The 18,572-nt window shown below is 42.8% G+C and overlaps 1 protein-coding gene across 3 annotated transcripts in view; it reads right to left on the bottom strand.

The window, feature by feature from the left end:
• Positions 1–18,572, bottom strand: part of Kcnk2 (potassium two pore domain channel subfamily K member 2) — a 166,870-nt gene that overhangs the window by 60,904 nt on the left and 87,394 nt on the right. For all 3 annotated transcript variants that reach the window (XM_055609260.1, XM_055609259.1, XM_055609261.1), the window contains exon 3: positions 13,696–13,813. In XM_055609260.1, coding sequence (XP_055465235.1) covers positions 13,696–13,813 — 118 coding nt within the window. The remainder of the gene's footprint in view (positions 1–13,695; positions 13,814–18,572) is intronic.

Raw genomic sequence — 18,572 nt, 5'->3', positions numbered from 1 at the left:
TGGCTCTTGGTCCTCAGTGTCCCTATACCCTCCACAGTAGCAGCATCTAAATGCTCTACATTTGATTCTCAGTGTTAGAAGATAGAGAAGACAGGCACTGTTGATAACATAAGAGCTCTAAGACCAGCCAACTCCTCTTTCTGAATCCAGCCCAATAAACAGAGATCTGTTCAATGTATAACAAAACAGTATCTCTACCATTGGCTTTCAACTCACCTGCTATTTAGATGCCAGGTGACCTGACTTTCCTCTTATTCCAAGATGAGAGGAACAAATGATCCAATAGCATCAAGGCAATGGGAAAATATTCACTAATACGAATTCTGAATAAGTTTTCTCATGTGCAGAGAAAGACATAAATCAGGAATCTGAGTTCTATATAATGGATTGCCTGAAACAGCACATTAAATTAGTCATAGAAAAACGTTTCCTCCAGCAACTCAGCACTATTTGAAGTCATATTCCTAATCTTAGCATCAAGCAATGAGGCATAAAACCAATCAGCAGAGCTAACTCCGTCAGGTAGAGAAATGACTGACACACACAATTCCCTTTGCCAACCTGCCCTGGCAATGGTTCAAACACACTCAGTGAAACTTCTTCCCAACCATTCTCGTGTAATGCGGCAAACTGTCGGCCCGAAAGAGGGGTTTTTATTTGCGTCTAAGCTCTGCAACGATCACTGAGAAAGTTGCTTTTAAAAAGCCCCCTGCCTGAGGAAAACAGATTCACGCAGGGCTCTGCATGAGCGCTGCCGACAGCACAACGGTTCATCCTAAATGAGATTCACCACATCCCAGAATCTCATCGGGAAGACAGGAACAACTTTGGAATTATCTAGACCAAGTTGGACGGTGGGTATTTTGGGAAATTGTCTTGATGGTTTATTGGCCCAATCTCTCCACCCTCTTCCTGCTCTACACTCTCACCCTTCTGAGGCATTCCCTACACCGCACCTTGCATTCCATGAGAGAAAACGAGGCTAGCTGTGGCAGCGAGCTGGAAGCATAGGTGCACATGTTTGTCTCTGCACTTGGCTATGGATGTGACACGAAGCTGTTTGAGCTCCTGCCGTACTCAGGTGCCACCCCTAACACTTAGGACACATGTCCTCTGCAAATGAGAATAACACTGGGACTGATGGAGACACTGCTGAAGGCAGGACTTCTCCTTAGAAATGTCTGACACTTGAGGAAACATGCTCTTTTTATAGCCACTAAAATCAAATAATCTACAAAGTGAAGCATGGTTCTCCTTTCGTTCCACAGCAGCTCCCAGAACATCTCATTAGCAAGTGGTAAATATAACTGCTATGTTGACAGAGCCACTCTGATTGGGATCTGTCATAAACAGAGAATGGCCAGGTAGGATCTTGTTCGAGATGCCTTATCACCCTGCTGTCCCCAAAAAGGAAGCATCGCGAACCAATGATGGGAAAGCATCAAAGTGAGGATTTTTAACCATAAGACATAACCACCGAGATGGCCAGTACAGTTTTAACGCCATCACTGCATAAATGCCAAAGTCAGGCTTAAGAAAGCTGAAGTCCTGGTGGCAGTTAGGTACCACAGCTTGAGGAGGCGAGACACAAACTTTCAAGTTCCACCTGCTGACATCTGAAATCAGCAAGCAAGCATGTGTCCTTGCCATGGCTATTATTTTAGGGCTACATGGTAATGTTGCCTCAAAAGTAAGTAAATAATAAAGTTATTCCTCCTACTCTTGGTCTCTATACCTGGCTTGCCTCCCCTGTCCTCCTCGTAGCTGGATCACTTATTTCTTTAGTCTGTGTCTTACTACATAGTTATGTCTGTTTTAACTTTTCAGAAAGCTGTCCCATGAATTCAAGATTATTACTGTCTGAGAGAATGAACAGCACATCTTTGAAGATGAGATACTGCAGGGCCTAAACATGACTAGAATGACAATGGATAACAATAAACCATCCCACTGACAGCTCTAGAGTCCAAAGCCAGCAAAAGTGGAAATGAGTGGCACCTAAAGCAAAAGAGGACTTTGGGTCCAGTCCAGTGGTAGAGCACCTGCCCAGCAAGGAAAAAGTTCTAAGTTTGATTCCTGGCACTACCAAGAAAGAAAATAAAGAAAAACAGAATAAAAAGATAATACAGGACAAATAATAAATTGAATGTGCAAATGTAAAAATTTAAAATAAGCATTTAAGATAATAAAAATTAGAGGGCAGAACAGAAATGGCAAAAATTCTAGTCAATGCTTCCACTTACAGACACAAAAGGTTCTCAAGAATTATAGAAAAGTAGACATGAGAAGAATTTTAAGCAAACAAGAGAACTGAGAATAGAAAAGAAGCATAAAAATTGCCAGTGCCACTGAGTATGAAAACCGAAATCAGAATGGAATCAACAAATCTACAATTAAGAAGAGTTTTTCTAAAAAATAACTAAATAAATGAGGCAAGTAAAAGCTTAAAGGGGAAGCTATAAAACAGAATGTGAAAAGATTGATTTACAGAAAATATCAGAGCTGGAAACATAATTGGATCGGTAAGGTGATTGTCTTAAAGCAGAAAGATGTGAGTTCAACATCCAGAACCATGTAAAAAGCGGGTGTGGTTGTCTACAGCGGTAATCCCACTGTTGGGTAGAGAGAGACAAGAGCTGCTAGTCAGCCAGCATGCATGCATAACCACAAGTGGACCTACACACAGGAGCACGCACGCACGCACGCATGCCACACCACACCTATATACAAGGAAGGAGATGGGTTACTAACATATTATGCTGGGAACAACATGATTTCCATACTTAAATTATGTCTCCTACATAAAAGTAAGAAAAAGGCTATTTCGATTACACGGATGTTCTCTGTGTAATTAGTACCTGAGACTAATTACAAGCCTGGAGACTTTGTTGTGAGGTTGTGTCTCCTAGCAACATCAGAAGCTATAACCATCAGGCCATCCAAACATGAACTGAATAAGACACCAATAGGCATGCCAAACTACAACGGGAAAAGCCCATAAGACCTCAACCCTACACAAAGAACTATAGGCAACCAAGTAAAGCTCAGAACAGAACAGTTGGTTCTCCTCAGAAAAGAGTATACCAACTGGTTGTCCAGTACCAAAGCAAGCCTTGAAAAGATACATAAAAGTACCATTATATAATATACACACGAAATATATAATACATACATGAAAACATGCATACAAGTACCATTATAGCATAGCTAACTCAACAGTTTATATTTGTAAATATATTTGAATAAACATATGTGCATGAAACAACAATCGATGAAAACAGAGGACACAAACTTCAGGACGAGCGTGGAGAAGGATATGGGAGGCTTTAGATAAAGGAAGGTAAGGGAGAAATACTATCATTAAGATACAGCCTCAAAAACAAAATAAACATGCCTGTAATGAGATTTTCATGCAGCACACAGCACTGTTCCCCTCAGTTTAAGTGGAATCTTGGATCTTAAACAGTGTGTTACAATTCAGATAATCAAATAACCCTGACATATCAATGGAACAGTTCCCTTTACAAAAGTCAAATGGGGCCTTGTAACCACAGGTATATAAAAGGACCAAAACAATAAAGGTTTTTTTTTGTTGTTGTTTTTGTTGTTTGTTTTTGCAGCTTAGAAGCTCACATTGAAAGAATGAAGTCATTGTTCTATTTTCTAATTGAAAGACTACTAGTCATTCAAGGACAGACATGTCAACCAACTCAAGTTTACACAGCATCCATAAAGACTGTTGGGAAGTATTAGTTACTTGTCCCACGGCTTTGATCTGAAAAGAAGCAGTTTAAGGGAGGAGGGACACATCCTGGCTTACTGTTTGAAGAAGGGATACACTCCATCAAGTGGAGAAGCCAGAACAGCAGGGTGGGGGACAGCAGCAGACGACGGGCTGCTGCTCACTCTGCAGCAGAAAGCAAACAGGAAGTGGGCATCAGCTACGAAGTCTTGTCTTCCATAATGTACTTCCTTCAACAAGGTCCCAACACCACAACCTTCCAAAACAGTGCCACAGCCTGGGACCAAGTATTCAACCACATTCATCTACAGGGGACATTTCACCCTCAAATGAAAAACGCCATCATTATGCATCAGTAAGTCAACAGTTATGGTATGACAGTAACGATGGCAGGCCAACACAGGGAAATGTTCATATATCTGCAACTACAAAAATACTTCATTTAAAATGAGGACACCGTTTCTTACTAGTTTCCAGTGCGGCCACACCAGCAGCTTCCTCTCTGCACTGACAGAGGCAAATGTTTGTCTTAGCTGCCTTGACTTATGCTTCCTAACATTCCCATGCATTTTAAAAAGCAATTAACACTCCATATTTTCAAACCTTCACAAACATTTATGAAAGTCAACCAACAGACAGTGTAAGAGACAAAGAATTTCCAGCGTGTGATTTATGGTCATCGGGTCCACAAGGCTTTCTGTTTCTATAACTTAACACCTTTTATACAGCCTTTGCTTTATGGCGATAAACTTACATAACTCCAGAAGGTTAAGTTGCCTTCTTTTTCTGGCAATTAGATTTTCTCTTCTTCCCCCCTCAAATCCTTATTTTATTCTAAGCCAGAATGCCGGGGCTTGGCGTTGGCAGAACTCTAGTTTTCTGAAGCATACACTGCTTTACCGAGACCGGCTAGCACGGAACTTGTTGCGTGCACTGTACTCACGGCATTCCTGAACTGCCCCAGCTCAAGGAAATGAGATGAGGCCATGGCTATCCCTAGAGAATTGATTTTATAAATAATTAGGACAGTGACTGGAGCTGTCACCAAATATTCGGAACTTCTGGGTACACGGGACACCTTGGAACTTGGAGATGCCAGTGTTCCGTGAGTAGAGATAACATGTACACGTGTGAAGCCTGGCAGCCTGATCGCACAGTGCTAGAACACTTCCTAACCCAGGGACAGCAGAAGGACCTGGAGCTGAACAACGTGATCTGGAGATGTCCCACGTGTGACGAGATGCGACCTCCTGCCTACCATGGTAGGCCTTCACTGTGAAGCAGCAACACTTTTCTTGTGAAAAGGCACCAAACCATCAGAGATTGGCCCAGGTACTTGATAATCTTAGCTAATGCAGAGACATAGACTAGTCTAAAATATGCACAGCACAGCTTTTGGTTGCTATTACTTACAAGCTCATGTTTCCAATTTAATAACATTGAAATAAAGATTTATTAAGTTGTCCATCAAAGTTCTCATTTAAAACTCCTTATGGGAATTTCTCTTTATGGGAATGGCTTTATGGAGGGATGGCTCAGCAGTGAAGAACACTTACTGCTTTTGCAGAGGACCTGGTTTCTACTCCTAGCATCCACATAGTGGTCCTTACCCATGGATAATTCCAGTTCCGGGGGCATCTGTCACCCTCTGCCGACCTCTGCGGGCTTGCATGCACATTGTACATACATACAGATAGTATGTACATACGTACATACTCATACACATAACATCCACTCTCTGCACAGTAACTGCTTATTTGATTACAACTTATTTTGTCACCTTACACAGCACCATGAGTTGTACCCAATACATGCCAACTTAGGTTTCTGCTCCTGGTTTCTATAACACAGTTCTAAAGACCTTTGTAGTTTCTTGTACCATAGAGGTGCCCAGAGAAGCTTTGATTCTATGATGTGGACTCTGGCCTGTGTGGTCGCTGGTTTTAACTGTCAACACACCTGGAAGAAGAGCTTCCATGTCTATGGGGGTTATCATTGAGTTGGGACAACCTGCCCTGAATGCCAATGGCACCACTTCATGGACGGGCCCCTGGACCAGATGTAAAGGAGAATGAATGCTGGCGAGCACCAGCAAGTAGGCACACATTTTTAGCTCTCTGTTCTTAGCTGGATGCAATGTGACAGCCGTCTCAAGCTTCCCCTCTCATGGATGGACAGCTGGCCCTCAGAGCCATCTCTCCCATCCTCTGGGTCGGTGGGATCAGAAACTGGCCCAATCCATAGTGCGTATCCACTGAAGCCACTGAAGAAACCTCTGAAACACGTGGGTGAGGGCTCAGGGAGCTTCTGGTGGCTTCCACTTCCGCATGTGCCGGGAGGATGTGGTTCTTCATGGGACATGGCGGCTTCAGGCCCCTTCTCACACAGCTTGCCCCATGTATATGTGACTGTGTGTGTTACCTTTTATACTGTCCTTTATAATAATAAACTTATAATAAAGTGTAAATTGCTCCCGAGTTAGTGAGCAGCTCCAGGCCAAACCCACGGAGAGGCCTGAGAGCAAAGCATAGGAATCTGGACTCACGTGAGGGCAATTATGGATCTAAGCCCTTGACCTGTAGAGTCTGAAGTTAACCCAGGTAGACAGCATCAGAACTAAATTAAATCAGTGTCGGCTGGAGAACTGATTACACGAGAGAAGGAAAATGCATGTGTGGTGTCAGAGTGAGAGTTAAGGGGAGAACGTTTCCTCAGTTTTCCTTTATGCCTTTCTCTCCATTGGCCTACCTTGCTTGCCTTTGGCAATCTCTCTCTCTCTCTCTCTCTCTCTCTCTCTCTCTCTCCCTTCCCCCCTCACTCTGTGTGTGTGCGTGATGGTGTGTGTAACTCTGCATGGTATGTGTGTTGATATAATGCAGCATGCTGTGCACATTTGATTACATGGATGCATACACAGGCATGCAGAAGAACGTGCATACGTGTCAAATGACAATCTCAGGTAAGGCCTCAGTTCTTGTCGTCCATGTTTAAGATAATGTGGGACTCTGGTTTTGTGGTTTCGTTTTTGTTTTTGTATTTGATGGGCACACCGGGCTGGGAGCTCCCCATATCTATTCCATCTCCCACAGGAGCGGTAGAACTCAGACTGCTTACTGCTACTGAGTCTAGTTTTCTGTGGGTTCAAAGGACTTAAACTTGGGTCCTCAGGCTCACATAGCAGTCACTTTTACCCACTGAGCCATATGCACAGCTCAGCAATTGTCTTCCTTGTTAGCATCCTTAGAGGGGTATGACAGATGCATCCACTAAACATGGATGTTGTTGTTTTTCATTTCAAAGGAATGTTGGACGTGAGAGGAATTTAAAGCTAGTAGGTAAAGTGCATTTCTGATGACTTAAGCTTTCATTGTTCTCACTAGCAGTATTTCTCTGGACAGTTTAGAACCAAGAGCCTCCCAGAATTCCTTTCTACCTACGATGAGTCAAAGCTGCTACACATAAACCACAATGGTAAGCAAGAATGTCACCTGGCACAGACTTTTCTGTCGTCACCTTGCTATGTGTTAAGTACTACACAACGATGCCAAGTTTCCACAACTAAGACTATGCTATCCAAGAAGTCTGCAAGAAAACAAAATGGGCAAAAGCAAACGTGTAGTGCAATTAGCAGCTGAAGGTAAGCAAGCCTGGCCAAATGTTACTCTATGCCCTCCTTAGTAAATGACACACTTGCAAGAACGATGTTCTCATAGGTATTCTGCCCAGCTTTAGTCACGTTCAGGGCCAAGGCTAGCCATGTGCTGGCCTGCCAGATGCACAAGACGATTTATACCCTAGGAACAACGTGCTGTGGAGAAGAGGTGGGAGGGTAGGGGGATGAGAAGACACAAGTAAGGTGTTTATTCGGGGCACGAAAATCCTATGTTTCTAATTTGAGGGGTAATTTTTATGGCTTATTTATTTTATTTCATGTATATAAGTGTTTTCCATGCATATAACTGTGTGTACTGTGTTCATAGCTAGTGGCCACTGAGGACAGAAGAGGGTATTGGATCCCCCGAAGCTGGAGTTACAGATGGTTGTGAGCCACCATGTTGGTGCTAGGAGCTGAACCTTGGTCCTCTAGTGCCTTTAATTGATAAGTCATCTCTCCAGCTCCTTTTTGGGATGATTTCAAGGTCACAAAATTTGATTGTCATTGCCTTCCAGATTAAAAGTGCATTACTGCAAACTACAAAATTATGTACAAATGAGAGAAAATATGCTTTTTTTTTCCTGCTGACAAGAAACCTTGATATTGATGTAACACTGCGGGGGGGGGGGGGGGAGGCTAATGCTTATGAAATCCCAAAGGGTTCCAAATCCCTTTTCATGCAGCGCAAGGTATTTGGTGTTCCTCTGCAAGCCTCTTCTTGCCTGGCATGCATGCGTACGCAGTGAGAAGACAGCACTAGTAAGTCAGCTCATCCACTGAGGAGTCTGCAACGCTGTTCCCAGGGCTCCAGCCCCATCACCATCCCCACAGTCTAGCTCCATCCGAAGGGCATCTGCTCTGACTGAAGTGGGGGTGGGGGTGGGGGTGGGGGGATAGCTGCTGCTTCTTCTTCTTCTTCTTCTTATTCTTATTATTATTATTCCTCTTCTTCTTCCTCTTCTTCTTTCTCTTCTCCTCCTCCTCCTTTCTTCTTTCTTTTCCTCTTCTTCCTCTTCTTCTTCTCTGCCTTCTCCTTGTTCTCCTCTTCCTCCTCTTCTTCCTTCTCCTTATTTCTCCCTCTTCTTTTTCTTCTTTAAGTAATACATAAGCTTGCATGCAAGTTTGAATATGAAGAACATATGTTAACATCATGATATGAGGTTCACTTTCACTAATCTTGTGTAGGGGTAGAGTCATAGAGTCAGGGACCCAAAACAATTTCATTTGCACTTCTGCATTTCAATATAACAATACCAGGATTTTATGTTTTTAAAATAATAATTCTCTTTAATAAGTTTTTAAAAATATACTGAGTCCAAGTTAGAAGTCACTTTTCAAAATTACTCATATTCAAGTTGCCTGAAAGAACCTTAACTTAAATTTAAAACAGACTTTAAAAATCCAGCATGCAGCTCTCTCAGAGACTGGTGAAATGCCACAGACACATGAGTGTGCTAAATCAGTACGTTAGCACTCAACACTCAAAGCTGCAGCAACCTCACCTTCTGGGGAGCCTTTGTGGTAAATTCTACACCCCTGCTTCAGGACCCTCCACTCCATGTACAGACAAAGACTCCTGCACTCACCACATGGAACACAAAACATTGGGACTGTCCCTCAAAGTACAGGTTTATAGTTTTCCATTCCATGCAAGAGAAAGGGTATCAACCAAAGCCAGCAAAAGAAAAGGCTTTTCAGTTCACAGTACACTATATATTTTCAAAATACGTTTCATCTTTCTTTTCTTCCTCTAGAACTGCTTATGAAATTACTCCAGACTAATCTTCCTTCTTTCGTTCATTCCTTCTTTCCTTTCTTCCTTCCTCTCTTCCTCTCCTTTTTCCTCCCCTTGCCATGCTTTGGTTCTCAGCAGTTACATGTGATGCCAAACTGATGGAATGCAAGTTTGCAGCAAGCCAGGCATCAGTATCATAATATCTTTAGCAATTCAAGCCATGTAAAATCAAATGGAAAGCCCATGATTGGTTCAAAGATATAGAAAAATACAGAAACCACACAAACCATAGGAACTACACAGCTTAACTTGATCCCCGCACTTTGGTGACAGAAACTGAGTGTCCTTTATGAAGGTGACAGGTATCCCTGAAAGGAAACATTCCCTGCTCAGACCTAAAGGAATGCCCAGAATGGCGAATGGAAGAGGACCTTGAGTCGGTTCTCCTGTTAGCACAGCAAGCACTTTACCAACTGAGTTGTTCCTCCCTATCACCCCTGCTCTTTGGATGAGCTCTTGCAGTGACTCCCCACTCTGCAGAGACCCTTCCCATGACCCCCCTAGTCCCTCATGCTCTGCTTATTTGGGAAGCCCCACTGCTTCCTCCTGCTGCCTGTTCTCCCAGACTTCCGGAGTCTGCTCCGTGGCTCATCTGCGTTCCCTGAATGTGCCAGACTCCATCCTACCCAGGATCTGTGCCGTGACCGTGCCCTGTGACTGAACACATCGTTCTGCTTGTCTTTACAAGGCTGACTTCTTTCCATCCTTCAGGTTTCAGAAGGATGTCGCCCCCTCAGAGTTCCCGAACCAGCCTCTTTGGAATAGCCTCCTACTCGCTGCTCTGGTTTCTCCCTGCGCTGGTTCCTCTAACACTCCCTGCAAACACCCACTGTCTTGTTTATTAGTGTCCTCGTTGGTCACTGGTCTTTTCGACCCCAATGCAATGACCAGAAAGCAACCTAACTGAGCCAGCAGAATTGAAGAATAACCGAAAGAAAGCAAAGTTGAGGGGTGCAGGGGTAAGGCACTAAAAGGAGGCTTCCTAAGATAGCTCAGCGTTTAAGAGCTTGGCTATTTTTAACCTCGGTTTTCTGAATAGGATCAGGAGAGCTCTCGATGAATTACGAGTCCACCGTCTAAGCACTCACTTCCCTTCCAGCCGTCTCACTCCCTTCTTCTCACCCTGTTAGTCGTAAGGCTGACTGCTTCCCTAGTCTAATTCTGTCAACAGGCTGTCTCCCTCTGGTCCTTCCGCACTGACTCCTGTCATCCCGGGGAATGGGTGCTCCTGTGGCTCTTCACTTCTTAATCATCCTAAACTTCCTGTCTCACTGTCCTAACCTTGTTGTTCTGTCCACTGAGCTGTTTCTACTCATCTTTCTCTTGAAAGATGTATCCTAATGTCACGTCACATCTTATTTAGTAGTTTAAAAAAAATCCTCAAATATCAGTTTATATTCAACCGCCTTTTTCCTCCACCTCCAGCATTTCCTGCTACCCCCGGAAGTGATCCTCTGGTCTATATGAATGTTTACCTGTCCATCCCCAAACCAAGTCAGGTTCACGCTATATCTGGGTTTTAGCTTGATCCCACCACAGGCTGGGTGTTTCCCTTCTGCCAGCAATGTTTTCTTAAAGCACACTTCCAGCTCACAGCCAACTTGGATCTACCTGTCTTCAGCTCTGGCCCACACTCTCTCCTTTCCCACTTGAACCACATTGCAAGCCCAGCCCCATGTAACATTTGATTGTTGACACCTATGGTTCCTTTCCATGTGTAAACTTTATCTCCACAACAAGACTGCAAGCATTGTCTGTGTCCTTGCTTCCTTAAGCTCCAATGTAAACAAGTTAGACTGGGACCAAGTCATCCTCAGGAAGGGGGGGCAACAGCCGCTCCACATGACCCGCAGACCCCTGAAGAATTCACCTTTATCCCTTCTCCTGAGTTCACTCTGCCTGGAATTCTCTCATCCATATGTATTTATCTTGAAGATCACTAACTCTTTTTCCGGTCTTGGACCAACACCTACTAACCGGAGGTGAAGATGCTTCCCCCAACACACTAACCTTAAAACTTGTAAAGTACTCCACGGGGTCTGTTAAACTCTCTCAGCTAACAGCACCTGGAAGTCTTAATTGTGTTTATCTGCCCACCAGCCTCCCTGACTCTTTGCTGTGCAAGTTGGAGTCAAGTACTTTGGCTCTTGGCAGCAGAGAAAGGGTGCTTACTATCCACTGCGTAAATCAGCACACACCCAAGCAAGCTGCTGATGAGATGTGCTGAACAAGCCCTGAGTATAGTATCATAGCTATCAATTTAGTGTCAAGTAACATCCGCTGATACCACCTAAATGCCCATTTGTTTTCAGTTGTAAGATTCATTCTTTTAAAATAACTTGTTTATGTATGTGGACATGTGTATGTCTGTGGACATGTATGTGTATGTCTGTGTGGTTTTATGGGCATCACATGTGTACAGGTGCCTGTAGATTCCAGCAAAGGGCAATGGAGCTCCTGAAACCACTTACAGGGGTTGTGAGTTGCCCAATCTTTGCCAACCCGTGTCCTCTGCAAGAGCAGCAAGTGTTCTTAACCACTGAGCCACTTCCCCAGCTACCTGCACATTAATTTCTTAAGCACCCACTAGATCTCGGAAATTGGGAGGTTCGGTAGGAAGAATCAGACTGATAAAACCCCTGACATGGCAGACCTGGCATCCTACTAGCAGCAACAGGCACAGGGCTGTGTGGGGTTCTTTTTGTTTGTCTGTCTGTTTGGTTTTGTTTTTGGTGAGTGGGTTGGAAACACAGGGCGCTGCTGAGCAGGCCTCATCAATAAAAGTGAAGTAAAGTGACATTGGTTAATCAGTAGCAGTTAGAAAGGTGATCAGTCAAATCTGGGTTTCCTTTAAAAGCCGGGCCAACTCTGAGAGCTGATGGGCTAGAAGTAGGGTATGAAAAAAATAAAATAAAAGACTGATCATGGATAGACTTCAGTGTGTGCAGCTGTGTGGTAGAATTTGGAGAAGCTGAAGGGATCTGATTTTAGAAACAGTGAGCAATTTGGAAGCAATTCCTTACATTTGGGTCTTAAAGTTTAACATGCCACATTGTCTAACTAGCCTTCCCTTAACATTTCTCCGAAGTATAAGCTGCCTGGCTCGTGCTTGCATCATAAACTGATAAAGGGAAATAGAAATGCCATGCACATCAGAAGCCCACACGGTTTCACGGAGCACCACCTTCACAGGACCCTGCAAAAGACACTGCGAGTCGCCTGCTCACACTCCCAAGTTTCCATTCCAGAGGGAGCCGCGCAGTGAGTGGCAGGGCTCAGCCCTCGTGGCTGAGAAAGACTCAGTGCTCACGGGAGCAGTTGAATCGGTGACACACATATTTCTTCTTTGAATTGCACAGATTCAAAATCTGGGTGTCACATGGACACTGTGCTAACTGCTCATCTAGTCCAAGGTCGCAGAAGATGGCCTTGACCCAGGAATGAGAAAGATCAACTGTGAAGTAAAAGCTCCCAAAGGGGTGACTCCGAGTGGCCTGAGCATCTAAGGCATCAGCAAGAGACGGCTCCCAGGCAGCTGCCTAAGGAGCCCAAATAACCAGCTACTGTGTTCAAGGGCTGTAATTTGGGAGTAAAGCTGGGAACAGTGGTTTATTTCTTTTCATGCACTGAAGTATATGTCTGTGAAACTTACTGAATTCAGGGATTCAAAAAACAACCAAAAAAAAAAAACACCAAACAAACAAACAAACAAACCCCGAGACTGTTTATAAACGCAGCAGTAAGGGCTTACAGTGATTGTGGCTCCAGCAAAATAATTTAGCGATACAATGAGTTATGATGTGAACTTTGGAGTTATCCTTAGACAGGAACAAACCATTCCCATTCAGTCTGTGAGCCTTTTTTTTTTTTCTCCTTTTGCCCTCCCTTATAGACTCTAAGTAATTTACAAAATAAATAGCTATTTCCATAGCAGAAATGGCCAACATGTCTAAGCCTCAAGCAGAGTCTGTTATTATGGTTAAGAATCAAGGCTGCCATTCTTCCAGAGTTTCACAGCCACCCAACCTTTTGACCCCGCTGACAGAAATGTCAGAGTGACATTTCCTCCAGAGAAAGAAAGGCATGTCAATGTGGGGGGTTGGGGAGTAAGATTTATAAACTGAGATCGGTAACATTGAATAAGCATATCGAAATCAAAACCAGATTCAAATCCTGTTCTGCCATACCGAAGACAAGAGACAGAAAAACTGCATTTATAAAGAAACTGTCATTTCAAACCAATCTTGACATATTACAATATATTATCATTTATCAAATGTCTGCTGCTGAGTTTCATAGGTACAAATTTTAAACTCTACATTCTGAACTGATGGCAAGGTTGTGGGTTCTCTCAGTTCAAACGTTTAATTCAGAACTCTGTGTGTCACCACCTAGTTTTCTGTCTCAGACCACTTTGACCAACTATGTAAAGGGAATTTGAACAGATGAATGTCAAGTCACAAACTATACCAAAAAGAAAAGAGAAAGCAAGCCGTCTCCTACCTATGGTTGTGATAACAGTACCAGCAAAGAAGAAAGAGCTTCCGAGGTCCCAGTGACTAACTTGATTGGAGGTGTTTCCTAAGGGGATAATCCCTGCATTTATTGCTGCCACTATTTGCTGCAAGTTTAAAAAGAAACTCATCAGTAACATGTCAATCACACAGTGGCATCAAACATCTCAACTCCCACCCCAGGAGTGACAAGTCATGCAAATGGGATCAAATTTTAAGACCTTGATTTTTTTCATTTAAAAAGTGTTAAAGGATCAAAACTTTATCCTGAACAATGTAATACCACTTAAATCATGAGAACTTTACATTTTACACCACCTGGATGGGTTGCTTCCGATGGTGCAAATGTATAGCATCCCCCCTGGTGTGTTCAGTAGCACGTGTGAATCAGCACCCGAGTATATCAGTGTTCTCTAGCAAACAACATGGATTGTCCATATATTTAAATATCAGATTGCAGACTACATTTAAATAATGCATGATAGTTTCATTAATGTGCTTAGGATTTCAGATGTTAATGGTAATATCCAAGACTGGGCTTTCTGTAAGAGCTGAGAGCATATTTCAAAGGATCTAATAAAACAGACTAAGGTGAGAAGAAAAAGACCATTGTGACCTGTTACTAAGCTTCATCTGTTCTGTTAGATCTGGATGCCTTGACTTTCTACAGATTCTAGTAAATTCTTGAAGAATGATAATCACCCAGACCATCATAAACAGTGTTCATGGGAACCGTGGATCTGTGCACTCTTTGTACATGCCACATATAAGGGATCAACTGGAAGATGGCAGGCCAATGCCCTTTGGAAGTATAAATGGTGTGGATTGCACCAGAAGAAAATGTGTAGCCAAGAGCACTGTGACAGCCACATGACGCGTCCCTGAGGTGCTTGGAGAAAGCTTTATGGCTTCACTTTCCGATTTTAGAATGGGGACTAGGATCATCTGCTAGGTGAGGGAAAGGTCAAGACAGCAAGGCTTTTTTTTACGTTGGCATCACAGTTCCAAGCAAAGTGAACACAAAGCATGCACTGGCTGACAAGAAAGCAGAGAGGGAGTAACCAAGACTAGAAGCAGAATTCCAATTTCATGTCACAGCTGCTCACAATGGCAGCCAATCTATAGATTAAAATGTCAGTGCTTGTGTGCAAAGTCAACTGGATAATATTGTATTTATTTATCTGACAAGACATGTTCATTGTAAAAGCAAAATTAGGAAAATGCTAAAAAGATGACAAAATATCCACTATCTCAGAACACAGACACATCACTGTTAATGTTCTGATGTGTATACTCATGATAGCTTTTTCATTATTTTTTTTCTCTGTGATAGGGTCTTGCTATGCAGCACAGGCTAGCCTCAAACTCACACTCGTTCTGCCTCAGCCTCCCAACTTGCTGTGATTACAGACAGGTACCAATCCCCACATCTGATTGAATATACTTTTTATAGAGTTAGATTCATAACCTCTGTTAAATGTTGAAATCTCTATGTTTAGTTAATTATAACTTGATAATGACCAAGAAAAACTGTGTAATGACTAATACTAACTATTAGTAATTTATTTAATAAAGCCCTTGCTAGTAATATTAGCCTACTTGATTCTATTTGCTATTCTCATACTTATATAGGACATATAGACTCCAGCTGTTATAAAGTATACTTCATTCTGGGCACAGGGGTCTTTTCTGAAACTGATACTCTAGCCAAGGACCACTCATGGAGATGGCCTGGAACCCCTGCACAGAGGTAGCCTATGGCAGTTCAGTTTCCAAGTGGCCTCCATAGTAATGGGGACAGGGACTGTCTCTGACATGAACTGATTGGCCTGCTTTTTGATCACCTTCCCCACCTCTTCACAGGGGGAAGAGCCTTACTAGGCCACAGAGGAAGACAATGCAGCCAGTCCTGATGAGACCTTGATAGACTAGGATCAGAGGGAAGGGGAGAAGGACCTCCCCTATCAGTGGACTAGGAGAGGGACATGGGTGGGGAAGAGGGAGGGTGGGATTGGGAGGGGAGGAGGGAGGGAGGTACAGGGGGCATACAAAGTGAATAAACTGTAATTAATAAAAATAAAAAAGAAAAAATATACTTCATTATAAAATACTCTTTTGTGAATATATTTGTGTATAAATACTCCTGTTTCTAAACGTTTCCTGGGGGAAATTACGAAAAATAAATTAGGCACATTAAAGATTATTAATAGTTTATAATACTGGATGGAAAATAGTCATTATCCATCCAGAAGACTTTGTTTACAATTGTTGCTCAATGTATGAAGGCTTAGCACTCATTCTGATATTAATAACATTTTATCTTCACTACACTGATAACAAATATTTAGAATATATTCTTTATTGTAAATAACATTGAATATTAGTGTTTCACATTTCACAAACAAAAAAGGATTCACATGCAAACGTGCACAGCATGTAATGAAGCTAGTTCTGAGAAAGTTAATTCTGCTTTCTGACTCTATGTTCTTAGTACCAGATAATGTAGGTTTCCCTTCCTTATTAATCTTTTAGAACATGCTCTGCCCGTATCTTGGCTACTCCAAGGGCTAAGCCAGGAGGGTTAGGGAATTCAAGGCTTGCCTGAGCTATAGAGTGAATTCAAAGCCAACCTGGATAAATTAGCAAGACATTGCCTCAAAACTACAAAAAAAAAAAAAAAAAAAAAAGGAGGAGGGGGAGTAAGAGAGGGAGGAGATGGGGAGGGGAGGAGGGCCTGAAGAGAGAAAGAAGGACTGAGTCTGTAGCTAGGTAGTATAGCAATTACAGGGCATAAACTAAGCCTGGGCTCCATCCCCAGCTGTAAACACAAACAAAATTAAAGACAAAAATCATGCTCTTTGTAGTTTTATGCAAATTTTCATTTCCATGGGTCCAATATATTATTTAAAATGTTAGCCAAGCAGAGGCAGGAGGATTGAGAGCTCAAGGGTAAGCTATATAAAAAGACCTTGACTCTTGTTCTCTCCTGCTGCATTATACTATTCTGTTCTCTCCTCTCTCTCTCTCTCTCTCTCTCTCTCTCCATCTTCTCCCTCTCTCTCCATCTTTTTCTCTCTCTCTCCATCCTCTCCCTCTCTCTCCATCCTTTTCTCTCTCCCTCTCTCTATCTCTGCCTTCCTTTGTCCCTCTCTTCCTTTTTTCCTTTCTTTCCCTTTCTCCTCCGCACTCTTTCTCTCTCCCTTGCTCCCTCTTCCCTCCCTCTCCTTTTTTCTCTCTCTCCCTCTCTTCCTCTCTATCTCTCTTCTGCACAGACTCTCAGCACACACAAATCAGTCACATACATACATGAAATCTATAAAAGGGAAGATGAACAGTCTTATAAAAGTCTAAACTTCCTACCATGGCCACAGCTTAAATCTTACTGCATCCCAGGCCAAACACTGGGGGTGTTGGTTCATATCTCACACAACTTTTAGAGAATTTACTTTTTTCTGTTTTAAATTAAAAATTATTTACCAGTGCTGAAGATACAAATTTATATTTCTTATCTTGAGTTATCAGTTCTGAAATGTTTTTAGTCCAGAACCTCTTTATAGTCTCAATCACTTACTGAAGAAATCAATAAGCTTTTACTTTATATATTTAAATTACAAATATTGATATTTTTTTACTGCAATATGTGGTAAGGAGAGAAACAGTTTTACAATTTCATAAATATCTTTAATATCTGGATCAGTAGAAGACAGCAGTATCCTAGTACACACTTCCACAGTCAATCTATTGGGGCAGGCCATCATATAATCTTCAGAAAACCGTACTGTATGTGAATAAAACAGAACATGAAAGACAAAACACCTTCATCGCACTAAAAAAAAAAATTGCTTTGGGGATTGGAGAGATGGCCCAGTGGTTAAGACCATGTCAGGCTCTTGCAGAGGACCTGGGTTTGGTTTGCCGTCACACAGGAAAGCTCACAACTCTCTGTAACTCCTGCCCAGATGATCCAACACCCCCTGCTGGCCTCCTCATGCACCTGCACCCATATGCAGATACCCACAGGAACGTTCCAGACATATCTCCTGCTACAGTGGCCTGGAAAGGTGGTGACTGTGCTGTGCAGCAATGCTGGGAGCCCTGCTCAGAACCTGAACTGGTGGCAGCAACTGTCACTTGGCACTGACCTACCCCAGGGTGATACTGCTTCCTCCTCCACTGAGCTAAACGAGTCTTTAAAAGAATTTAAGATAGGAGTACAACACTGGGTGAATATAACAAGTAAAGAAATAACTGAGATTCTAACCAAACGTGAATCAAGTAAAGTTATTGCTCCATATGACTTTGATTCTAGTGGATTCATATGCTGGATGGCTTAAAACTACCAAGACATTGAAACTGGAGGGATTGCTCTGCTCTTCTAGAGGACCTGGGTTCAATTCCCAGCACCCACGTGACAGCTCATGATCATCTGCAACTCAAGTCCCAGGGGATCCAACACCGTCTTCTAGCCTCCTCCAGCACTAGGCATGCATGGGATACACAGATAAGCATGCAGGGAAAGCACTTGAACCCATAGAAAATACTAAGAGATCATAGATACAAGTGAATTGCTGCTGCTGTAGTTTTGCAACAGCATCTCTTGTAGCCCAGACATCATTTGCTATGCACCTGAGCTTGGCCTTGAACCCCCCAAGTACTGGGATTATAATGAAATGGCATTTTAGGATGGCCTAGGTCCCAGCAGCTGGGAGGGACAGCCTCACTGTTATCAGCCATGGGTGTCACACTGATTCCTGAGCTCACAACACTGGATGCAGAGACACAAGACCTGCATGTTTTTGCAACCTCTAGGGCAGCACTTCCAGTGAGCATCAGGAAAAGAAGGTTTTAGAAAGAATACAGCTGCAT

This window comes from Psammomys obesus, unplaced genomic scaffold (genome assembly GCF_907164565.1).
Source record: "Psammomys obesus unplaced genomic scaffold, mPsaObe1.curated_primary_1811, whole genome shotgun sequence".
NCBI lineage: Eukaryota > Metazoa > Chordata > Mammalia > Rodentia > Muridae > Psammomys > Psammomys obesus.
The sequence above is the reverse complement of the archived record's forward strand: the minus strand, read 5'-3'. Positions and strand labels throughout refer to the sequence as shown.